At 34.1% G+C, this 27,266-nt stretch overlaps 1 protein-coding gene across 2 annotated transcripts in view; it reads left to right on the top strand.

Moving 5' to 3' along the window:
• CPNE8 (copine 8) overlaps window positions 1–27,266 on the top strand; it is a 230,607-nt gene that overhangs the window by 105,913 nt on the left and 97,428 nt on the right. For both annotated transcript variants that reach the window (XM_025403626.1, XM_025403627.1), the window contains 4 exons: window positions 4,735–4,798; window positions 13,599–13,702; window positions 18,786–18,890; window positions 20,114–20,155. In XM_025403626.1, coding sequence (XP_025259411.1) covers window positions 4,735–4,798; window positions 13,599–13,702; window positions 18,786–18,890; window positions 20,114–20,155 — 315 coding nt within the window. The remainder of the gene's footprint in view (window positions 1–4,734; window positions 4,799–13,598; window positions 13,703–18,785; window positions 18,891–20,113; window positions 20,156–27,266) is intronic.

The following is a 27,266-nucleotide window of genomic DNA, read 5'->3' as shown; positions in this document are numbered from 1 at the left end:
GACTTTAACTTAAATTATCACCTTGCTGGTTAATGCTATCATTATCATTCGTATTTGTTATTTTAGTTTTTAACATTAATGTGGCTGATTTAAGGTTAACTCATATTTAGTATTTCCTTGGCTTCTCTCATTCTTTCTTTTTTCTTCTTAGCTCTCCCATCTGTGATCATTTCCTTCAATTTGAAACCCATTTTTTAGAAACTTCTCAAGCAAAGATTCTTGGGTATAAATATATTTGTTTCAAAATATCTGTAGTTTATGCTTGTTCTTAGAATATATCTTTACTGTTTACAATCTTATATTTAGAATTATTTTCTTTCAAACCATTGAAGATATTGTTTGAATTATCTTTCAGTTTCCAGTGTTGCTTCCAAGTAGTCAGCTCTTAGTTTAATCTTTGTAGTTCACATCTTTGTAGATCATCTGTCTTTTCTCTCTGGTTCCTCTGGAGGTACATTCTTCATCTCTCATGTTTTTCCCTGCTCCTATCATGTCCCCAAGTATACATTTATTTTTCCTTAGGCTGCTTGGGATTCACTGAGTTTTCTGAATCTGGAAATTGAAGTGTTTCACCATTTCTAAAAGTTTCCCAGCCATTATTTCTTCAAACATTGCATCTGCTCTATTTAGTCCTTCCTCTACTGGAACTCTGATTAAACATATATTAGACCTTTTACCTTTGTGTTCTGTGACTCCAAACCTCTTCATAATAGTTTCCATGTCTGCTTCTCCATGCTGCATTATGGATAATTTATTTATATCTTTCTTTCAGTTCACTGATTCTGTCTTCTCCTTTGTCTAATCCAAACATATATAGTCAACTAATTTTTCACAGGGGCACCAGGAGTTAGGATGGGAAGCAGATAGTCCCTTTAATAAATGGTTCTGAGAAAACTGGACTACAGCATGCAAAAGAATTAAATTGGACCCTTACTTTACACCATACGCAGAAATCAACGCAAAATGGGTAAAAGTCCCAAACATAAGACCAGAAACAATAAAACTCCTGGAAGAGAACATAGGGGAAGAGTGCCTGGACATTGGCACTGGCGATGACAGCTTGGATTTACTTCTGGGCTCCCTATTCTGTTCCAAATATCTTTGCTTATTTTTTATAATCCTTTGCTAGTTAACCATATGTCTATTTCCTCTTTACATTTTAAATATATTACAAATACTTATATTTTGTGTACTATTCATAATATTTACAACATTCTAAATCTGTGTTTGATTCTGCAACCTGTTGTTTTGGAGATTCTAACTCATGATGGGTGCATTTTTTCTTGTGTATTTTTTTATATTGTAAGACGAGCTTCATATTTACTTTTAAAACTTTAAATATGAGATATTTTGAGATTTCATTTGAAGGGAAACTTTTCTAGAGAGGATATGCATTTACTAGGCAACCGTGGTCGCTTGAATTAAATGTAATTCTTGGTTTGAAGTTTTGGTAACTACTCAAGTGATGTCAGTTAAGGCAGCAAGCCTGATTGAACTTAAATTATTAGGACACATTTTTTTCTCTTTCATTCATCACCACGTTTTAAGGCAGTGATTTATTTTTTAGGCCCATAGAGTGAGTGTTTATATATATAACTCATGCTACAATCAGGCAATCTAGTTAATGAGATATAAGCTTTGTGCTGTGGATTGGCTGTTTATTGAATTTCCCACCTTGTGAGTCCCACCTCCTCTCGTTTTTCTAATTTTTATGTCCTAGGTAACCATAAAAATCAGAAGCCTAAGATCAAGTTCTCCAATGTTCAGTTCTGCTTATCTTTCTGCCTTTACTTTCAGCTTCTGATTGGTCCTTACTTTCTTGCAAATTATCTGAGCATTTATAAAGATCATTGCATATTTTATTCAGCATTTTGGAAAACCAAACACCCCAACTGAGCATAAACCTGAACACACTTCAAAATGCTGAAAGTATTAAACTCATAGTTCACAAATAGAAAGAAGAGAAAGGTACAGCTGGATTAGAAAAATTAACTGATTAAAGAAGCTGGAAGGATGCTGAAAATGATAATGTAGTAATATGAGACAAAATGTGCAATGTTAATTGAGTCCTTAGTCATAAGGACCTAGGGAAAATGGAAGATCTTGACATGTGTAATTACCATGGTTAAGAGTAAATACATGTGGAAATAAGCCTTAAGCAATGCACAACTGTATATTACATACGTATCTATAGACTAAACACCTGCTGTACACAGACATTTAACTCTGTGCTTACAAGAGCTTTATGTCATGAATATTGATCTTATAGAAAATGTAATCAACTTGAGAAAAGAAAGGTTAACAATTTGTGCTTTTAGCAGTTAAGGAATAATTAAGTGCTAAACCTTACAATATTGACTTTAACATCAATAGGAATGCAGAAAAGGCTGAGCTTTGTGTAAGGTTGCCTAGGATAAGATTTTCTTGGAACAAATGGAACTTCATCTGGGGATATGGCAAGTTTGAGGCAAAATAGGGAACAGTTAACAAGCTATAATATGTCAAGGCATGGGAGTGAACACAAAGAAGAAATAAGCACAAAATGTCACCAAATTGATGAAAGGATAGGGAACAGTGAAACCCAGGGTTTTATATAGGTTTTAATAACATAGTAGAAAACTTAGAAACCATGAGAACATTTTGTTCTATAGTCATGCACTACTTAACAACAGGGATATGTTCTGAGAAATGCTTCCTTAGATGATTTCATTGTTGTGCAACCATCATCGACTGTACTTATACAAACCTAGATGGTCTAACCCAGCAGTCCCCGACCCTTTTTGGTACCAAGGAGCAGTTTTGTGGAAGATAATTTTTCCCTGCACTGGGGGTTTGGGGGTAGTTTCGGGATGATTCAAGTCCATTACATTTATTGTGCACTTTATTTCTATTATTATTATATTATAATGAAATAATTATACAACTCACCATAATGTAGAATCAGTGGGAACCTGAGCTTGTTTTCCTGCAACTAGATGGTCCCATCTGGGGGTGATGGGAGACAGTGACAGATCATCAGGCATTAGATTCTCATAGGAAGTGTATACTACTTAGGTCCCTCACAGTTCACAATAGGGTTCAGGCTCCTATGAGAATCTAATGCTGCTGCTGATCTGACAAGAGGCAGAGCTCAAGTAGTAATGCCAAGGATGGGGAGTAGCTGTAAATACAGATGAGGCTCAGCTTGCTGGTGTCTGCCGCTCACCTCCTGCTCTGCAGCCCTGGGGTTGCAGACCCCTGGTCTAGCCTACCACATACCTAGGCTATATGGTATAACTTCTTGTTCCTAGGCTACAAATGTGTACAGCATGTTACCTCACTGAATACTCTAGGCAGTTGTAACATCAGTATTTGTGTATCTAAACGTAAGTAAACATAGAAGAGACACAGTAAAAACATTATATAAAAGTTATAAAATGGTATACCTGTGTAGGATACTTACCATGAATGGAGCTTACGGAAATGGAAGTTGCTCTGGGTGAGTCTGAGTGAGCGATGAGTGAATATGAGGGCCTGGGACATTATACTACTGTAGACTTTATAAACACTGTATAGTTAGGTTGCACTAAGTGTATTTACAACTATTTTTCTTTCTTCAGTAATAACCTTAACTTACTATAATGTTTTTACTTTAAAATATTTTAAACTTTAAAAAAAATTTTTAATAATAACACTTATCTAGAACATAAACACATTGTACAGCTGTACAAAAATATTTTCTTTCTTTATATCCTTATTCAATAATCTTTTTTTCTGTTTTTAAGTTATTAATTTATTTATTTTTACTTTTTAAACGTTTTTTGTTAAAAATGAAGACACAAACTTACACATTTACCTAGGCCTACCCAGGGTCAAGATCCTCAGTATCCCTGTCTTCCACCTCCACATCTTGTCCCCCGGAAGACCTTCAAGAGCAATACCATGCATGGAGCTGTTGTCTCTTGTGATAACAGTGCCTTCTTTTGGAACATCTGCAGGACCTAAGTGAGGCTGTTTTTACAGTTAGCTTTTTTTATTTTTGTATGTGTAGAAGAAATACACTTAGAAATAATGATAAAAAAATATAGCATAGAAAATACATAAACAGTAACATATTTGATGTTTACTATCATTGCCAAGTATTATGGACTGTACATACCTAGTTTGTATGACTGGCAGCACAGTAGATTTATTTGCACCAGCATCACACCAACACGTGAGTAATGCTGTGTGCAAAGATATTACATCATTAGGCAGTAGAAAGTTTTCAGCTCCATTATAATGTTATGGGGACACCAGTGTATATGCAATCTGTTGTTTATTGAAACATAATTAGGTGACGCATAACTATTACATTATATTATATATTAGACAATATGGAATATTGAAGATTCTTGAGAGGATCGACATGTTTAAAGTTATGTTAAAAGTTTAGCCTCATTGAGGGCCGGGTATGGTAGCTCACGCCTGTAATCCCGGCAGTTTGGGAGGCCGAGGGGAGCGGATCACCATAGGTCAGGAGTTTGAGACCAACTTAGCCAACATGGCGAAACCCCATCTCTACTAAAAAAAAAATACAAAATTTAGCCAGGTCTATAATCCCAGCTACTCAAAATATATTTCGTTAGGGAAGAGCCATCTTATTATTATATGATCTTTATTAGATTACATAAAAATAAATATGATATATAAATTTATATTATATAGTATTAATATAACATATTAATGTACATAAATATATTTTTGTTGTTTCAGAGGAATTCCAGGGAAGAAATGTGGTACAATCATACTTACAGCAGAGGAATTAAACTGTTGCAGGGTAAGTAAATATTTCTTTTGTTTAGAAAACACTTCCATACTTCAAATGCTATATCTAAAATTGTACTTAACTAATTAATTTTTAAGTAATTGTAGCAAAAATGTTATACAATTTTATAATCCATAAAATATCATTTTAGATACTTAGCCCTATGACCAGAGAGACTGTATTTCATAGTCCGAAAAGTATAATCAATTATTTTAATAATCTTTTAAGGAATTGAAAGTATTAAAATAACACCTAATATCAATACTACTTTTTAAGCATTAGTATAAGGAATCATCCGTTATAGCAATCAGTTCAATTACTATAAAACTTTTGAAGATTTGTGTGTAATCCTGAAGGAATATTTCTTGACATTTGCATTTACCCCATTTGTATAACATACTTTCCCCAATTTTTCTAATTTAATTAATTCAGAATTTATATTACTTCCATCTCTTGTTAGCTTGGGAAGTCCACATTTGAAGAAAGGATCAGCTGCCACTCCATCTAGCAGTATGACTGCATAGAGTGCATACTCTGTAGTTTTAGAAGATTGTTACTTTTAGTTGTGATTTGCTGATGCTCATTGACTCATGTTTAATGATTTCACTGTTGTCAAGAAATGGGAAGATAACTATGACACTCCACACTGAAAGTAACGATGGCCAGCTGAATCTGAAGTCAATATTGTCTGTTTAATGTGGGCCAACAGATCTCTGGGAATTGATATTTCCAGAGGAAATAAATTTTCCCTAGATTACCTCTAGTGCCCTTTATTTTTAATTGCTGCTTGATCGTAGGAACAGAAACTCACCCAAACTAACAAAAGCTTAACACTTTGACACTGACCATAGTTTTTATAGAGAGAGCCATAGTTTATTTTATTATCTCAAGAAGTTGTCTTTTTAACTTTTAGATAAATTCTGTGGCCTTGTTTACATAATACATTTCTGATAGGACATGGTGGCTCATGCCTGTAATCTCAGCACTTTGGGAGGCCAAGGTGGGAGGATCACTTGAGTCCAGGAATTCAAGGCTGCTGTGAGCTATTGTTTCACTGCACTCCAGCCTGGGCAACAGAGAAAGCCCCTGTCTCAAATATATATGTATATATATTATATCTCTCACATATAGATAGATAATAGATAGATAGATAGATAGATAGATAGATAGATAGATAGATAGATAGCTGAGATAGTATGCTCAGGGAATCATATGATATTACTTGTCAGCAAATGATAGAAACTGGGTATTACAACTGATTACATACCTATGGGATTCTGGGGGCGGGGGTAGAACAGTGAGATAACAATAGGAACTATAATAACAGGTGAGTGGAAATAATTAAACACTAATGTTAGAATTTAAGTCATTTAAAATAACATGTAAATTGAAGCCTTCCTATTGTTGTGCTCATTGTCTTTGTCCCCCTGGGCATGTCACAGTCATATCAGTCTCAGTTTTCTCATCTATAAAATACCCAAACATGCCCACATGTAATGCTGTTAAAGACTATCAGATTCAAGTTAAGTTTTGGTTTTGCTACTAATTTGTACTTTGTCTGATCAAGACACTTGACTACTTACTCTGAGTTTTACTTTTCATATTTGAAGGGCAAAAAAACCAAAATATGTGAACTAATCACTAGACTATTTAAAAAAAAAATCTTCCAGTCCTGACAATCAACTACCATAACATTAAGTTTGATACTATAATGTACATAAAAGTAGTATGTATATACTAAGCAATGCCTTAGAAAATATAGCATAATTATTTAAATGCAGAGATATTACCTATCATCCTATTGTTTTTAGTTAAAATGATACAATGATTGTTTTAAATTATATTATCTGATCATCATTTATACTTCTGGTCTCAATTTGTAAATGTTTAAGATAATATAGGCTTTGTATTAGGAAAGAAAAAAGGAAGTTCACAGTCAATAAGATACATGTTCTTTATGGTGATATTAACATGCTATTTTGTCAAAATCTTGAGTTTATTGAGCATATTTTGTGTAAATATGTCATGAATACAGTATTATCAGTTATATTTCAAAATAGAACCAAGATACCAAGACGTAGGCTGGATATGGACAGGCTGCATCCTAAATATCTTCCACTTTCAGTTCTAGTCTCTTGTTGGAAGAGCCTGGAAAATTATTTTACTAGGCCCTGGTAAATGAAAGGGAATGTGTCATTTAGTGGTGTAGGTATTTTATCCCTTTTTTTACAATTAATTCAAGAACATCTGGAATTCTCTTTCAATGAGTCAACACGTATTTCTCATACTTAGAAATTAATTTTTTTATAATGTAATATTTTTATATTAGATCTAATATTTTTATCAATATTGTTTAAAATCTTGGTGCAACTTCATCTTATGTTTTCTGTGTCCTAATTCTTGGCTAGAGCCTTATTGATCATCAGCATCATTATTAATATTAATAAACTTGAAATAGTATTTCATTATTATGTTAGTATAGTAGAATGCACAAGTGTACTCAAAGCAATGTTCATAGTTACTTCAGAAGAATCAATGATTTTTAAATTTATGCTTTAGAGAACATTAAAAGTATGGGCATTATTATTTATAATGTTGAATGCAATCATTTTAATTCACCTACAACATCATAAAAATCCATACTTTTTTTCTTTAAAACAAGTTGTCAGTTATTAACTTGTGCAATGAACATAGGCTTTGGAGTCAGGTCACCTACATTTTAGTTTTGCCTTTTTCACTATTTAGCTGAGTGAGGTTATATTGTTGGAGCTTTAATTTATGCATTTGTAATATGACAATTTTTTAAACCAGTTTATTAGGTATAATTGGCATACAAATACCTGCACATGTTTAATGTATACAGCATGGTGAGTCTGGAGATAGGTATATATCCATGAAACCATCACCATATAATTGATGTCATAAATATGTTAGTCACTTCCAATGATTCCTCCTACCCTGCTTATTTATTTATTATTAATATTTTTGTGATAATAAACTGCATAAGATTTACCCTCTCAGCAGATTTTTAAATATACAGTACAGTATTGTTAACCATAGGTACCATACTGTATATAGTAGATCTCTATGACTTATTCATCTTACATAGCTGAAATTTTGTGCTCCTTGATAATACCTTCCAGTTTCTTCTTCCCCTCAGTCCCTGGAAACCATCATTCTACTCCCTGCTTCTATAATTTTGACTGTTTTAGAATCCTCATGTAAGTTACAACATGTAGTATTTATCTTTTTGTGTCTGGCTTATTTCACTTGTACAGTGTTTTCCAGGCTCATCTATCTTGTTGCAAATGGACAGATGTTCTTCCTTTTTAAGGATGAATAATATTCGATTGTTTTATATATATATATGTGTGTGTGTGTGTATAAATTATATATATGCATTTTCTGTATCCATTCATCTGTTGATAGACACTTCATTTGCTTCAATGTCTTGACTTGTGAATAATGCTAGAATGAACATGGGAGTTCAGATATCTCTTCAAGATACTGATTTCAGCCTCTTTCTTTGTACATATACCCAGAAGTGGGATTGCTGGATCATATGGTAGTGCTGCTTTTAATTTTTGAAGAACCTCCTACTATTTTCCACAGTGGCTGCACTAATTGCATTCCTACCAACAGTGTACAAGGGTTTCCTTTTCTCTACATCCTCACTGATACTACTTCCCGTTGTGTTTGTTTTTTTGATAGTAGGCATTCTAACAGGTGTGAGCTAATCTTTTGTATGCATTTGCATTTCTCTGATGATTGGTGATGTTGAGCATATGTTGAGCATATGTTGAGACATATGCTTATTCAGGTTCTTAGCCCATTTTTAAATTGAGTTGATTTTCTATTTTTCATTTTTATATATTTATAGTTTTTGCAGTATTTTTGAAGATTTGTAGGAGTTCCTTATATATTTTGGAAATTCACCTTTATGGTATACAGTATCTTAGTCCATTTTGAGTTGCTATAAAAGAATATCTGACTAGGTAATTTATTTTTAAAAAGAAGTTTATTTAGCTCACTCTTCCACCAGGTGAGAAGCTCAAGAGCATGATACTGGCTTGTGGTAAGGGCTTTCATAGTGTTTCACAATGTGGCAGAGAAAGTGAAAGTGGAAGCAGACATTTGTGAACATAGGGAAACCTGAGGGGCACCCCAGCTTTATAAAAACCCACTCTCAAAAGAATGAACTCATTCTGAGAGAATTAATCCAGTCTCACTCAAGACTGTGAAAGCAGCAACTACCTATTCATGAGGGATCAGCACCCATAACCCAAACACCTTCCATGGGGCCCCACCTCCGAGCACTGTCATACTGGCGATCAGATTTCGACATGAGCTTTGGTGGGGACAAACAAGCCATAGCAACCACAGCATATTTTCTCCCATTCTGTAGGTTGCCTTTTCATTCCGTGGATTGTTTCCTTTGCTGAGCAGAAGCTTTGTAGTTTGATGCAGTCCCACGTGTATTTTTGCTTTTGTGGCCTATGCTTTTGTATCATATCCAATAAATAATATCCAAGGCCAGTATCACAAGGCTCTATGTTTCCTTCTAAAAATGTGAATATTATTAATACTTCCTTTAGATGGATACTCTACAGGAAAGAAATGGTAGCATTTAAGAGATGTACAGGTTCACGCTTGTAATCCCAGCACTTTGGGAGGCCAAGGCAGGCGGATCACGAGGTCAGGAGATCGAGACCATCTTGGCTAACACGGTGAAACCCCGTCTGTACTACAAATACAAAAAATTAGCCTGGCATGGTGGCAGGCACCTGTGGTCCCAGCTAGGCAGGAGAGGAGGCTGAGGGAGGCTGAGGCAGGAGAATGGCATGAACCTGGGAGGCAGAGCTTGCAGTGAGCCAAGATTGCACCACTGCACTCCAGCCTGGGCGACAGAGCGAGACTCCGTCTCAAAAAAAAAAAAAAAAAGAGATGTATGGGTTATAAATTTATACAAATGTTTATTTGTAGTGTAATGATCCTAATTATCTCAATTAATTTTGAGACAGTTTTATTCAAATGCAAATTTTATACTTAATTAAATGCCACAATAAAAACTAACATAGTTTAGAAGTTATAGTGGGAGTGTATCTTCACTTAGTTTTTGTTTTTTTTTTTTTTAAAGACAGGGTCTTACTCTATTGCCCAGGCTGAAGTGCAGTGGCACAATTATGGCCCACTGCAGGCTTTGAACTCCTGGGCTCAAGTGATTCTCCCACCTCAGTCTCCCTACTAGCTGGGACCACAGGCATGCACCACCACACCTGGCTAATTTTTTTTTTTTTTTTCTTTTTGGTAGAGATGTGGTCTCGCTGTGTTATCCGGACTGGTCTTAAACTCCCAGACTCAAGTGATCCAAGTACCCCTTGCCCTCCCCAAGTGCTTGGGTTACAGGCATGAGCCACTATGCCTGGCCTTTTATGTAGTATTTTAAAAGTAGTTTAAAATTTTTCATAAAGAATTTTTTTGTTTTTATTGATTGATTCAACAGTGTTTACAAAATGTTATTATGTCATTGGAGTGAATGCTTAGAATAGCAAGAAAAAAATAGTACAAAACACAACACCACAACCCCCAACCCTGGTCCTTGTTTTTAATGAACACAGAGTTTGTGGAAAAGAGAGACATTAGTCGGCTGACTATTCAGGTAATATATGTCATGGCATGTGCCAAGTGATTCAAATATATTATGAGAGTACAGTAGGGATCTAATTTCTATTAAACCTTGGGGGGATCACTGGGCCTCTTTGAGAAAGTGGCATTTAAGCTAAGAAGAAATAGCATTTGCCAGCCCAAGGATAAGAATTCCAGCAGACACAGCTGTGTAAGTTCCTGAGGTGGGAAAGGCACATGTGGGTCTGACGTGAGATGGTCAGGGGTGAGCAGTGGGAGATGATTGAGCTAAAACATTGCCAGATGAAGGTGGAAAAGGCTGGTAGAGCCTATTTGATGTTGGCCTTTGCGGATCATGTTAACGGTTCTGCATTTTTCCTAAATGCAAGGGAAAGCCTAAAAGCATTTTATGTTGTGAGCAACATGAGTTTTTCATGTTTCAAGAACCTTACTCTGTCTGCTGATGGAGAATGGATTAGATACATCAAAGAATGGAAGTGGTACATCAAAGAATGGAAGTGGAAGTAAGGAATAAATGTCGCTGAACATGTCTGGCTGAGAAATAAGATCGAACTGGACTGAGGTGGTGGCAGCAGAGCCAAAGTAAAGATTTGAGCAAAACTTTAGAGGTAAATGGTGCAACTGGTGGTGGATTGGATAAAGGATCAGGAAAAGAGAAGGGTCAAGGATGGCTTCCTTGGGCACTTGAGTGAATGACAATGCCACAAATTGAGCTGGGAAGATTATAGGAGAAGCAAGTTTATGAATAGACATTAGATGTTCAGATTGGAACATGTTAGAAGTGTCTGTGAAATATCCAAGTGGCTTTATTCAATAGAATGTTCCTTATATGTGGAGTATTAAAGAGAGGTCTTAAAAATGTGTTAGGTGACATTAAGCATAAGGCATAAAAACAAAACAAAACTTTGCAGTGATGCTTGTGTATTTCTAAAAGTATATAACTACTTTTCCTCTCAAACAAGATTTATTTTGTGCTTGATACAAATGTACCACTTAATCCCTGCTAAGTTGTTAACCTGGGCAATTGCAAGAACATTATTTTTCCTAAGGTTATATAATTTTCTGCATTGAAATAAATCTTAATTTTGAATCAGTTACTCATTTTGCAAGCCCTAAGGAGTATAATTTGAAAAATTAAATTTAGTATTACATTTACCAATAAGCCAATAAAAATTCATGCTTTTATAATAATATACCTCTGATGTTTTATTCACAATCCATTTGAAATAAACACATTTCATTTATCTATTATGCATTGTAAGTATACAGAATGTTTCTTGGAAGTTTATATTTTGGTCCAGGTGCTTTGGGAGAAATGTGTTAAAGTGTACTGTTTTTCTGCAAGAACAATGTCCTTGGAATGTCCCCAGGTTCTTAGAAAGCCATTCTCTCCCAAGGGCATTTAAATATATATGGAAATGAAAGGGCATTCAAAATAAACAAACCAAACCAAACAGCTAGTCCTTTTCAATGCTGCCCTTGATTTTATAATTTGATCACCCAGAATGAGTATTTCACTGCTTCTATAATAGATAGTATAGAACTTTTTGATCTTTAAATCTCAAATTTAAAAAGAACATGATACGCTTGAGAGGTTTGAGGTGATAATGATGTCCATATTGTCCTTACCTCTGTTGTCACTATACCTTGCTAGGATGTATTTCCTGCTCTGTTATAAATGTTCCTCTGATAGAAGTTATCATATCATGCTAAAAGTAAAATCAAATAACACTATACCAATAATTTTGAAAACGGGAAATTAAGAAATCTGGCCTTTCCAAGGGTAGATACTGCTTTGTTCGTTACCGTATTCCTAGATTCCAGCTTGACTATGCTTGAGAAATGTTTGCTAAGTAAGAAAATGAGTGAATGAATGAATGATAAAGATAGCATCATGTTTTGTGTAGTCTTCTGGAATTACTGAAAGGAAATAATTAAAAAATTTAGGTGTATACTTAGTAAGTATTGCTGGACTCTGTAAGATGAAGTGATGAATAAGATGCTTTTTTAGACATCGTTAACATTTTATCAAGTAATATTCAAAGTTGTAACCTCTTTGTTTAATCTGAATTACTTTGCCACTTCACCTCTTTCCAACATTTTTAGCTTTCCTGTTCGGTTAAAAAACACACAAGCCTGTAATCCCAGCACTTTGGGAGGCCGAGGTGGGCGGATCACGAGGTCAGGAGATAGAGACCATCCTGGCTAACACGGTGAAACCCTGTCTCTACTAAAAAAATACAAAAAAATTAGCCGGGCTTGGTCGAGGGCGCCTGTAGTCCCAGCTACTGTGGAGGCTGAGGCAGGAGAATGGCGTGAACCCGGGAGGCGGAGCTTGCAGTGAGCGGAGATCGCGCCACTGCTCTCCAACCTGGGCAACACAGTCTCGCTGTTGCGAGACACACACACCCCCCACAAAAGTATTTATTTTAATTTTAAGTAACAGTACATTTTCTACTTTAAAAATGGTTATCAATAATGTGTTATGATACCCTAGCTTGTTTTCCTTTAAATCATGTAGCTGCGAGTGTTTGAGTGCATAGAATGATGAAAATGATCTATTTGACATAATAATTAACATGCAAATTGTAATTTAAGTTATAGAAGAAAATAGTTTTTAAATGTAGTTACTGATTCGTTATAGTGCACTTGTATATGATTAAGAAGGAACTTTCCTGTCCCCAGATTATAAACTATGTGGTCAGTGTTTATCTTTCTTATTCCCCATCTAATCATCTAATACATCTTAACATTTGATACGTAGTAGATATGTAGTAGAAACTTAGTAAATATTTCTTTAATGAACAGGAATTTGTTTAACTATGTTCTAAAAATGTGTACCTGCATAACTGAAGATATGAATGAGGATCCTATATTATAAAATTGAGTACCTGGCGTCACCTAGCTTAATATCACTTTTCAAGGGAAAAATATTAAAGTTTTTGAAAAGTAATAGTTTTGTAACTAGAATAAAAATTACCAGCAAAATTTTTAAAGTTATATATAGCCCTTTAAAAAGCAATTTTATGTTGTCTGGGATTCTCCCTAACTTGGCCATTTGCATTAAAATAGCAAATATGTTTTCTTATCAAGTCTTGTTTGTGATCTGCAGTTTCCAGTTATTTATAGCCCAAGTCTTGAACTATTTTATTAATTTTGTTTTTAGGATGCTGTTTTGATGCAATTTTGTGCAAACAAATTGGACAAGAAGGACTTCTTTGGAAAATCAGATCCTTTTCTTGTATTTTATCGAAGTAATGAAGATGGCAGGTAGATTTATCTTTTATGCATTTTAACTATATGGTAATGATGATACTTGAATTACAATTATGTTTCTCAGAGAAACTCATTAAATGGATTAATGAAGTAAAATAGTTTGAGATTTTAAAAATTGATGTGATTTTTGCATCTCAAAATAATGTGCAACTTTATAAACAGTTTATGTTTTGTCTGATACTTAAAATGAAACTTTTCTAGTTTCAGAGAAATATTTCCTCTTTACTTATTATACAATTATAACATTGACTAAATAGTTTAGAAGCATTATATTTTGTGAAAACCTGAATGCTGAAACAAATATATTTTGTTATAGATTTGAACCAAAACCCTTTTCTTAGAGAAGGATGTGGAGCTTATGGGGTTTTTTTTCCCAATAATATCTGAGTTTAACTTTCAATAAAAATGTTCATTATATTCTAGTAATTTGAATACTTTTGCCAGTTATGATTAGACTAGTTTCTATAAATTTTGAATGTCTTTATGAGTTATAGACCATAATTTAATATGTATGGCTCTACTATTAGATATATTTGACTTGTTTTTTGTGATTCATATTGTACTTAGTATTTGTGAGAATGTTTAGTTGTTAATAATATGGCTAATTTCTGTTGTCTAAATTTAAATAATAACCTTGCTACTTAATAGCTATAGTACTATGGCAAGTTTTTAATCTATGTGAGATTCCATTTTCTCCTCACCTGTAAAATGGGGTAGTAATCATAGCTACCTCACAGGGTTGTTGATCAGATTAAATTAGTTACTATACAAAAAAGTTTCTAAGTTTTTCTGACACATAAGGAGAACTTAAGCATTAGCTAATACTATTATTATGTTATAGTTAATTTTTTTTGTTTTTTTAAACTATGTGTAATATATCAGCTAAAGAGAACATGTTATTTGGAAATTAAAAATGAGGGAAATAGAATGAGAAAAATGTTACTCTTATATATGAAACTATACAATGTGTTATTAATAAGTATAAAATGTTGCATGATATAGAAAGTTTGCTATTCAAAGTGAATGCACTGGCCTGTTTAAAATGATGGTTTACTTATTGGGAGATGTTTGCTGATGCAGCTACTGAGCAACTGTTAGATATATTTGCTATTGTGTTATACTGTTAGATTTTGTGTATTTCCCTTCTTTTTCAGTGGTAAAAATGTCAGAGTGTCATATGCATCTAAACACTAATTTTATTCATATGAAAAATGTTAGAAAGTGAAGAAAATAATATTTGCCAGGCATTTCAAAAACAGAGGAAAATCTCAAGAATGATTCCGAATTTCTTGAATGAAAATGGTCTTATGAACTACTTGGTCCCTGAATTTTCTGTTTTTATTCTTATTAGTTTTCTTTATCAAGATTAGTTGTACAATTATAAAATTTCACTTTATCACACATCTAATTCTCCTAGTGATACTTTTATTAGAAAATGTATTGTGCTTCTAAAAATGATGATGGTCACGGCCAGGCGCGGTGGCTCACGCCTGTAATCCCAGCACTTTGGGAGGCAGAGGTGGGCGGATCACAAGGTCAAGAGATTGAGACCACCCTGGCCAACATGGTGAAACCCCGTCTCTACTAAAAATACAAAAAATTAGCCGGGCGTGGTGGCAGGCGCCTGTAATCCCAGCTACTTGGGAGGCTGAGGCAGAAGAATTGCTTGAACCTGGGAGGCGGAGGTTGCAGTGAGCCAAGATCGTGCCATTATGCTCCAGCCTGGGCAAAAAGAGTGAAGCTCTGTCTCAAAAAAAAAAAAAAAAAAGGTGTTCACTCATTAAATAAAATCTAAATATTAAGAAAAATACATCTAATCCAAAAATGTCAACTAGTTTGAAAAAACTATTTTTAAAAGTTGGTGAATCTCATTTCAGAAAACTTTCCATTTATATTTACACACAAAACCTAGTTTGCAGCTTGATCCATATTTTATGTATGTATATGCACGCATATGCTTTGTTGTATTTTGAATGTATACAGATGCTTTTACGCCTCACTTTTTGTCTCTATTCTTAACTGCAAAGATTCTAGCTTTATTTTAAATATTTTTAAAATATGGAACTATTTCAAAAATTGCCTAATACCTAGTGTATTTGTTACTTATTTCATAAGAAGGGAAAAACTTAATTTCTACTGGAAGTATTAATTAAAAGCCTTCATACTATATGATCTTATACTCTTATATTCTTTCTTTGACATCTATTTAGTAACTTAACATTTATTTATGATTGGGTAATAATTTTCCTTTGGAATAGCCATTTTTGGTAAGTGGCCTCACTTAAAGTATCTTAATACCAGTTATTTAATAAAAATACATTTTTATAATACTATTTGTAACACACACACATAATATTTATATAGAAATACTTCTGAATGTTAGGAAAAGCTACACTGGGCTCCTGGCAGAATTTTTACGAGTTACACCAGGACTGGAATTCTTACCAGTGAGGTTTTCCTGTGTATATGGTATCTAATACATTAGAAATAAGATAGTAGGCAACAAATGACTACCTGCCTCATAAATATCTCAGTAAGAAGGACATGCCTTCCCTGAGAGGAAATGTTTCAAGTGTCAAAACTATTTAATTATTGCAGCTGGTGACACTAGGAATATAAGAGAAATTTTGATTTAACTATAAGCAAAGAGGCCAAAAAGTCGGTAGATGGTTGAACATGTTGGTCTGAAGATGGTCGGTTGGTCTGTCAGTCTAGTCTCTCTCTCGGTCTCTCTTTTTCTCCCTTTTCTCTTCCTGTCATCTATCTATCATCTATTTAGCTATCTATATCTATCATCATACCAAAGACTTGCTATATATTAGAATATGATACAAGAGAAATTCCCTTTGTAGATCTTTAAGAACTCATTGCATTTTTATGAATGGATCTTAATGAATATATTGTTTATTTCTGAAACAAACCAACATAGAGCTTTGCCTTCCCTCTGTAATTTGTTTTCTGTGAATTTTTCTTAACAATTTTTTGGTACCTTTGCCTTTTCTCTGTGTTCTGAGCCCCTACAGCCCTCCCTCACCTTCCCCTATCCACTTTGATTTTCTTCCTCTGCTTTAGACATCTTCATTACCCTTCAAGAGTCTTCTCTGTCGGCCCCTCTGTCTTACTTGTAATGCCTTTCCCCCCAGTGACTCCTAAATTGCTTCAGGTGAGTCAGCTCTGAGAACATTTGACCACAGATACATTTTCCTGGGCTCTAACAATTTAGTGACACGAGTTTCCTTAGATGGGTGAGGATACTCCCAGGAAGGAGAAGGCACTAATGCCATAAGTCTTGTGATAAAAACTTGATCCTTTCATAAAGTATTATGTTTCTATCTTATCTCTTAATAGAACCAAATCCCTCTTGTTTGAGAGTAGGAAAATGAACTTGAAGACCTATCAAAGAGTGGATATTTCATTGTGGGGGTTAGGGGCAGTATATTCACTATGGTATTTATTAATATTTTCATGTGTCATTACTATTAGATACTTGCATTTGAAACACTTCATGACTAAGGTCTTGATGAAGATTGGGTTTATTTATTGTTTCAGTGAAGATTACTTTAAATGTTTCTAGCTCAGAAACTGTTGCATAAGTTCACATGAAGGAAGAACATTTCGAGGAGCTGACTGATGTCTTCAGATTGAATCATTTTGTAGAAATGACACTGGGATTTGAATCAGAAAACCAAGCTTAAGGCTTCATGAATTCTGTCCCATATTGTGAATCACTGTCTTCCTTCCCTTAGGAATTCTTTAGATATATAGAACCAGTAGTTTCAATAAAGAAAGAACCCACACACTGATTGGTCTTTCTATGGATTCATGATGTGATGGTAAACTTAAATGGGCCCTTGGGGCTCCTGAGGAATTGTACTCCTTTTTCTTAGTCTGTGAACATTTTCTTTATCCCAGACACTTTATCACTTATGTCTCATCCTCTTTCTTTGCTCATTGTTATGCATCCTCTTTCATAAGAAAGTGGTGGCAATTGGAGAGCCTCCTCATGATCCCATCACAACATCAACCCATGTACTCTGCCTTCCTGAATGTTCTTGCAGAATTACTATCTGGCCTCTCAAGGGCAGCTCCTCCACTGATGCTCAGGATCCCATCTACTCTTACCTGCTTAAAAGACATTGCTCCTGGTTGGGCGCAGTGGCTCACGCCTGTAATCCCAGCACTTTGGGAGGCTGGGACAGGTGGATCACAAGGTCAGGAGTTCAAGATCAGCTGGGCCAAGATGGTGCAACCTCGTCTCTACTAAAAATACAAAAATTAGCTGGGTGCAGTGGCAGGCGCCTGTCATCCCAGCTACTTGGGAGACTGAGGCAGGAGAATTGCATGAACCTGGGCGGCAGAGGTTGCAGTGAGCCGAGATCGCGCCACTGCACTCCAGCCTGGGCAACAGACTGAGACTCCATCTCAAAAACAAACAAACAAAAAAAAAAAACATTGCTCCCACCTTTCTGTCATGCATCAGAAGTGGCTTCCTTTCTACCAGATCTTTTCCTTTAGCAGACAACCTTGCTGTTATTTCTTCCATCAAGAAGTAACAACAAGAACAATGAAAACCTTTCCTGTGATTAATCCTTTCTTTTCCCTTAAATTATTCTGATTTTTTTTCTTTTTCTTCACAGCTAGACTAAAAAAAAGGTTTACACAGTGTGCCTCAGATTCTCTTCTCTTTCTTAAACCCACTCTAAAACCAGGTTTTTCTTCTTAACACTCCAACAAAACTGTTCTCAAAGTTGCTGGTGACCTTCATATTCTTAGGGACCAATGGATATTTTTCACTCCATCAGCATGTCACCACAATTTTTACAGAGATTCTTTACAAAACAGCTTTAGGATTTATTGAATTTTCAGTTTGCTTTTGGTAAATTTATTACAAAGGAGATTATGGTGAGGTGATCTTTCAAGTTTTAAAATCACATATCTCTTTTCATGAAGCGATGTAGCAGCAACAATGGGACTGACTATTTTGAACAAAAGGTAAATAGAGGAATGACTACTAAAACAATAGATCAATTAAAATAGTCAAATCATGCAAATAACTGAAAACTTTTTTTCTTTACAGTTTTACAATTTGTCATAAAACAGAAGTTGTCAAAAACACTCTAAATCCGGTATGGCAAGCATTCAAGATCTCAGTCAGAGCATTATGTAATGGAGACTATGACAGGTAAGAAGGATAGTTTATTCAAAAATCTTCAAATAACTTTAAAAAAAATCTACAGTGATTTGGAGAAGTGGCATAAATTGGCTAATTAAAATTTGGTTAAACTTAACTTTCCAAAAATGAAAATATGTAAATGCAAAAATACATTGAATATTAATTTTAAATTTTAATTTATTCAAAAGTTATTTCAGAATCTTCATTGCCTTAAGCCTTTGCCATGGTACGATCCTTCTAGAGTGGAACAAGTAGAAAAACAAAAGTTGCAACACTATGCTTAGATATGTTATCAACCCTGAAATACTCTTGAAAATGTTATACTGAAATACTCATGATTGCTGACTCACAAAAGTTCCATAGTTGTAGCACAAGAGATTTTAATGTTTCACAATTACCTGGGTAAGGTGGGCCTGAGGATTTTCCCACAATATACCTGAAGATTTCTTAGTATCCAAGTTTTTTTTCTTATAAAACTTTATTGTATGATTGTAATATAAAAACCCCATCCATCCCAAAGAAAAGCAAATAAAAAGTAAAAATCTCAATCTTTATTTTGTTACATGTGATAGAAAAATAGTTTTATTAACCCATGTCATAGAACTATTGATTACCAATATGTTACTAAGTTTAGTTTGAAATTTATCATGCCTCTTGACTATCATTCTTTTCATTTAATAAGATCATATCTGTATTTAGCTGGACTCATTTTTTCCTAAGAAAGTTTTTAGAAAAGTTCTTAAGAAAGTTCATAATGTTCTTCCCGATTAGCAGCATCAGTCAGCATCACCTGGTGATCTCATGGAAATTCAAATTATCTGGCCCCAATCCAGACCTACAGAAACTCCAGGAGAGAGGTCCAGTAATCCATGTTTGGACAAGTGCTCCATATGATTCTGATCTATGCTGAGTTTGAGAAACACTGCTCCAAGACAGTGATTTTCAAGAGTGGAGAAGTGGGTGCACACCATCCCTTTGGGGGGCTCTATCAAACTGCACCTGCTTCCCCTGTAGACTCTTCTTACTCTCTTTAAGGAATCAATGAAGTTTTAGAAGCCTCTTTTAAGATACAAATTGGATTATAGTAATGAAATTAGCAAAATTAACTTCAAATTCATATGTAAAATCTATAAGCATACACTGTTTTATCTAAGAAAACAACTTATTTTTAAATTCTCATCCATACATTATTTTGATCTTACTAAGTAACTTTATGTTTTTCTCATGTACAGAACAATCAAAGTAGAGGTGTATGACTGGGATCGAGATGGGAGGTAAGTATATAAGACTCAAATATTTCAGTCTTTAAGTTGTATCCCAAGCATTATTATGAAAATGAGTTATAACACGGATTTGAAGTTTGCTCTTAGAGATAACGTCATAATAATACATGCTATGCTACTGATCTTTACATTTCTGCCAGGTATTCATTTGGTTAGTGTATTATTTAGTTCTATGTGCATTCTGGAGAAACCTTATCAGAAAACCTTCTATTTTTCCATAGGGAGTTATGCTCCATTGCGTTATTAAACTTGATTCACTGAGAAAATGAGTTTTGCTGCTCAGAATAATAGAAAAGGAAGTAATGCCAATCTGACTAAAGGACTTTATGCCCTGTATTATATACCCTATTTTCTATTTTAATTGTGAATAGGCAAAAGTGGTGGCTTTTCCCTAGTAATTTTTAACCAGGTTCCCGTTCAGAAACAAAAAGTGCAGCTCGCTGCCAGAGCTCCTTTAATATTACATAAACACAATCCTTGAGGCTGAAGCACATCTGACTGATTTTCAGTTTGAAAATATAAAACCTGTTTTTGGAGTTATTTCTAAATAGAACTTGTCTCTAATCCTAATGTAACAGAAATGTACGTGATATTACATTAGAATTAGAGATGAGTATTTTTGGGCACATGAGAAATGGCTTAAAACTTTGGGAAATGGTTTTAATTTAACCACTAATAAATAAGGGGTATAAATTTAGGTTTCATCCGAATCCATAGACGTTCAATCCTAAATTTGCTGAAATTATAGATATTGTAATGTCTTCCTTCAAATGGTGAGTTTCTGTGACTCTCCTGTTGTCTCCAATCTATTTCTGAGCCATAAGAATTTTGAATAGCTTTGAAGATCAGAATTACCTTGGAATTTAATTATCTTTTTTCCTGACTTGAGCACTTTGAGCATTCCTATTCAGGATATGATTTATTGAAAGTTTCTAACATGCCAGGTATTCTCTAAGCATTTTTAATGTTATTCTTTATTTAATTTTCACAATAAATTATAGGTACTACATTAATTACCTTTTACAGATAAAGAAACTCAGGCAAAGAAGTAACTTGCCTAAAGTCACAAAACTAATCAATGGTGGAACCAGGGCTTGAACCCTGGCAGTCCACTTCCAACAGTATATTCATAACTATTGCACTGTCTTTTTTATAGCATTGTAATCGTAATTCTTGGCATTAAGTGAAAGGCTGCAACCTGGACATTGGACTTACTCTGTGCTACTTTAATGTAATAGTTGTGAAGAGTATAAGGAGAATTTAAGAAACAATCTAACATAATTTTTTTTATTATCTGAAATTGTATATTGTCTGGAAAAGTGGATAAAGCTTTTCTTGGTAACAGTTTTTATGTAACTAGAAGTTAGGTAGAAAGAAATGAGTATTACAGACTCTGAAAGTATCCTAATAGACATTGAAAGAACCAGTAAAATGTAAAAAAGAGGTGGCTTAGATTAAGCGAATGAGAGCTATAACAAGAAATAGTAATTTACTCTTGAGACATCAGATTTAAAAGCAAAGAAACTATTTAGATATTGAGATTTGATCAGCGTATTTTGTCATTGGGTCATTAACTGCCTGGGGGGGAAGATGGGCGGTGCTGGAGGATATATTGATGTATTTTTAAATACTCATTTTACTATATCATCATTAACAACATATTCAAAAGAAGTCTAAGAAGTTAAAGACTGAAAATAAAGGGATGAGATTGGGAGGGGAAAACATCGTTAGGTGAAATTTAAACATTCCTTGTAAATGAATTATATGATTAGTAGAATAATTAGGGGAATGTATTGTAATTTTGTAAGTGTAATACTTTTTTAATGTTTAAGTGCTCTTTTATTAATCCAAAAATAGATCTATATTTTAATGTAGAAAATTTAGTGTATAATTCTACATAATACATTTTCACCAAGAAACCTTTTTCAGTGTTAGCAAAATGATCAGTTTGTGGATGCCATATAAAAAGAAAAATTAAAATAATTCTTGATAATTCTTTTAATTCAATAACATGTCTTATGTATGAAATTTGAAAGGTGCAGTAGTCTCCAAAAAATATAATACATAAAAGTTTCTTAAAATCCAGACATTAATTTTATAATTTAATAATAATGATCACTGTGTGGATTATTATACAAATTGATATGAAGCTTATGATTATGTGTGGTCTAATAACATGGTTATTATACTTTTTATATTTTTTTTAATCTGACAAATTTGCCCAATGTAGATTGTTTTTAAAAAATCGAAGTGACTATGATAGGACTCATTATATTTCACAACATAATGATCAACAGAGACTGTTTCCTATTACTTATTTTTGTATTCCTGTCGTCACTAGTATTTGTCCTAAATCCTGTACATGTGTCATTTTTTACCCTATTTGTTGATCCAGAACTTTTAATTCTTCTTCTTAAAAAATGTTATTTGCTCAGTGGATGTTTTTTGACAGCTTGGACTAACATTGTCCAATGGAAATATAATGCAAGTCACATATATAATTTTAAATTTTCTAGTGATAACATTGCAAAGTAAAAATAAACCAGATTAATGTAGTAATATATTTTATTTAATCCTGTGTTTCCAGAGTATTATCATTTTAATATAGAATCAATATAAAATTACTAAGAAGGATTTTTACTTTTTAAAAATACTGAGTCTTTGAAATGTGGTATATGTTTTGTGTTTGCAGCACATCTCAATTCAGGCTACCTACGTTTGAAGTTATAGCAGCATGTGGCTAGGGGCTGCCATATTAGATGGTACTACATAGACTTTAATGAAGTCCATGTAATATACATCATAAGTAACTTTATATCAGATGAAATGTTTGTCTGAATTTAATAGAAGTCTAGAATCTACTCCTTATAAAATGGGGAAAAGCTGGTCAGATATCTGTATTATTTTGTGTATAAATTTGCTCATAGAACACCAATAAGGCAATATGCTCTTTCAATCTAGAGAGAATATGTCAGTCAAATATTAAAGTGGCAGCCAGAGCAACAAAACAAGACCCTGTCTCTATGAAAAAAATACAAATATTAGCTGGGCATGGTGGCATGTGCCTGTAGTCCTCGCTACTCAGGAGACTGAGGCAGGAAGATGGCTTGAGCCCATGAGGTTGAGGCTTCAGTCAACTATGATCATGCTACTGCACTCTAGCCTGAGTGACAGAGTGAGACCCCTGTCTTAAAAAAAATAAAAAAACAGTGGAAAATGCTTTACTTGCTTATAATGACATTTTGTTTTACTAGCTAGAGTATTTCAGACAGTTGTGGTGGTAATGATATTCACAGATTGGGCACTTCAGGGACTGGTGTCCTCTTGCGTCAGAACTCTGATAGCATTTTTTACTAAATTCATCAACTGAAATTAATTCTGTAAGAAACACCTCACAAATCTATGAAGCATACAGAAATGTGGTAATGCTCTGTTGAGCATGTAACCAGTTGACATTAAATTAGGTATCTCGAGCTAAACTAGAGTAGAAGAAATACAGTTATCTGTTCCTTTTATTGAAACACATTGACAAGGGTCTGAGAGTTAGAGGCATTGCTTGACCTTGGTATTAATAATCAGTTGAAATGTATTCAATTTTCAACAAGTTAAACCACAATACTAAAATCATTTCTATACTTCTCACTGTCTTTTTTTTTTTTTTTGGAGATGGGTGGATCACTATTTCTTTAAAAGATGTGGAGGAAGAATATTTAAAGCTTACTTTAACAATTGAAAAGCTAAAGTGCTAAGAGCCTTGTCTTGGTTGCAAAGCAATCAGTAGCGGTATCCTTGAAAAGCTTCAATTGCTTGAAGTTTCTGCAGCTGAATTTGTAGCTTAACTTAAAATTCAGGGAGCATTAGTGGAACAGTGCTGCCTTAATACCATGTGGTTGTGATGTGGGACTGATTGTAAATGGGCCACCAAGTAGATTGCTGCCTACCAGAAAAATGACATTTTGATGAAAAGGCTGTTAGTGAACTGTCCATCAGAAAATCCCCGCTTGTGAACAGGGAGGTAAAAGTTTCATTTTTACCACTCTGTATTTTATCAAATGCAGTCATTTCAATAATGATATTTATTATAATTAAATGCAAACTTCATTTGTCTCCAAAATGCCATACAAATGCTGTCATTTTCTGTTGTTACCTTAGAAGATATTTGATCAATACATTTAATGTTTTCATTCTGGGATTATGCATCATCATGACCAAGTGATTCCTTGCCTAGTGCTTAAGAATGTATTTGTGAGTTGTCTAAAACATTAGAACTCATTTAGAAGAAGCATTTGTAAACCTTTTATATTTTTCTTATTTTGTTTCCTCACTTACTCTATGGAATCTTCCCTTAACCGTAACCTACAATTTGCTTGCAGTTAACCCTGAATATCCTAAACCTGTATTTAATAGGCAAGTTTCAGCCTCTTTTTCTTGTTCCCTTATGTATCACTTCTTTGAGACTTAAAATGTTGATAAATGGAATTTCATAATCAATGTATGATTCACTGACATATCTAGTCTTCCACCTGCTAAAAATACAGGTAATGATTTCTCTCAACTGTAGCTTGTGAATTTTTTGTCGCCTTTCACTTCAGTCTATAATTCTTGCTCTCAAGAAAGACTGATTTAATTGTGTATGTATCTAGTATACCTGAAGTGGTAATCAGTTTTTAAGTTCTGTACATCTTCATGTATTTATGACTCAATAGAAATTATGTTAATTCATTTATGAAGAAATTGTTATTGAGCACTCATTATGTGTTCAACAGTTTGCCAGGTAACATGACTTAACTAAAAACTTCAGTCTTTATACAACAAGATTTTAATTTTATTTAATGTGTTTTATATATCTATCTATATCTATATCTATTTCTATATCTATATCTATATCTATCTCCACCTGCCTACCTTGAATGGTTTGGGATTCTTTCAGATAATGTTTCAGAGGAAAGGCTTTTTCTCATTTTCAATAACATTTTTAAGAAAATTATATTCAACACCAGCCCTTAACTGGAAGATCTTTGCAGGATTTCGGAAAGTGGTATTTCAGCCAGTTTCACTATGCAGTTTTGGTGTTTGTCCTGTGCTCTTCTATCCCACATATTTGCCTGGCCTCACCATTTGGAAAGCCCTTCTGTGTTCATTTTGTCTGTTGATATTCTGTTCAGGTTCGATTTCAGTGCTGTCATTTGTATGAAAGTTTTCCTTATATATTGAAAGTCCCTCTCTCCTGTGTGTTTACTATGCCACTTTGGAATGTTTATCAGCATATCTATCACAGTATGACTTGTATTGAAGTTATTTGTTTCTGCTTTGTCCTTCATATCACAGTAATCCTCTCTTATCTCTGGGGGAATATGTTCCAGGACCCCCAGTGGATGCCTGAAACCGTGAATAGTATGGAACTCTTTATATAGCTGTATTTTTCCTATACGTACATACTGACGTTAAAGATTAATTTTTACCTTGGTAAGAGGTGAACAATAATACAAAGATAGAGCAATTATAATATACTGTAATACAAGTTATGTGAATGTGGTCTCTGTCAAAATATCTTATTGTACTGTACTCACCTAACTTACAGGTCGTAGTTGACAGCAGGTACCTGAAACCACAAAAAGTAAAACCGTGGTTAAGGGGGCAGGGGTAGGGGAGACTTCTGTAATTATAAACTACCTGAAATCAAAGACTGTGTTTTGTCATATTATTCCTCACAATGTAGATTATAGTGCCTTTAATTTAGTAGTTTCTTGCTATGTTACTTCAGTAATACAGAAGAGAGGACTTAAAATAGAGCTCTGATATCTTTCTTTTTCTTTTCTTTTCTTTTTTTTTTTTTTTTGGAGATGGAGTCTCACTCTGTCTCAGTTCACTGCAACCTCTACTTCCCGGGTTCAGGTCTCAGCCTCCTGAGTTGCTGCGATTACAGGTGTCTACCACCACGCCTGGATAATTTTTGTATTTTTATTAAAGACAGGGTTTCACCATGTTGACCAGGCTTGTCTCAAACTCCTGAGCTCAATGATCCACCCGTCTCGTCCTCCCAAAGTGCCAAGATTGCAGGCATGAGCCACTGTGCCCTGCCAGCTCTGATATTTTTCTGTATCAACACTCAGTCCTCCATCAATACTTATATCCCCTTTATTTTAAATCATGAAATTACCTTAAATAATATTAGAGGTTTTATTTCTCTGGTGAAACTAAAGATAGTGAGTAATTAATTTAGATGTCATTTACTTAGTCTTGTTTTCACAGTTTGCATGTATCTTAGATGTTATATTCAGGAATCTATCATCTTTCTTGTCATTCAGATTGCTTACTTTTTCTGCTTTATTCCTATCTAAATACCGATAACTTTCACCAACAGGAGAATTATCAAGTTCAAATCATCAAATACATTTATATTTTAAATTTTTATTTTTAATCACCTTACTCTTTAAATTCATCTCCATTAGAATGTCATCAATCAAATTTGGAATATAAATTAAATTCTAATTCTGGTATAAGGTGATATTAGAATCTTATGGCTAGAAGAGGCCTTTAGAGTTAACTCCTTGTTTACCAAGAAGAGATTGAGCATATTTATTGATAATTGATCCTGAATGAGTTATTAATTTCACCACTAAATCTGCCTTTTCTCTCTGAAGTTGTATTCTGTTGTGAGGTTAACCAGAGGTGATATTGAAAATATTTTTCTGCCATCAAAATAGATGGGAGCTATACAATGGGAATAGGGTCCTGGAAGGTCTTTTCTTTGCAAGAGCCAGCTTTTTAATTGCTGGATTATGGGGTGGCCCAGGGAGTCCAGGGGAAGGTTTTGGGAAGCTGAGGTAGTAGCCAGGCACACAGAAAATGGTGAGCAGTGACTAGTTATCAATGGGAGGGTTGGTAGATATCTTTGTATTTTTATATTTACTTTGGCTTTACTGATTTACATCCCTTGAATATAAGGCCTATGCATTACTATAACCCCAACATTGCAGACTGGAAAGAACATAGTCATATTAACCCTGCCCTTGCTCTCATCCACTAAATCCAATCAATTGCTAACTCTCACATCTGTTAGAAATAAATAATTAAATGTTGCCTCCATTGTCACTAGAAT

This window comes from Theropithecus gelada, chromosome 11 (genome assembly GCF_003255815.1).
Source record: "Theropithecus gelada isolate Dixy chromosome 11, Tgel_1.0, whole genome shotgun sequence".
Classification (NCBI taxonomy): Eukaryota; Metazoa; Chordata; class Mammalia; order Primates; family Cercopithecidae; genus Theropithecus; species Theropithecus gelada.
Note: the sequence above shows the minus strand (reverse complement) of the source record. Positions and strands in the feature narration are given on the sequence as shown.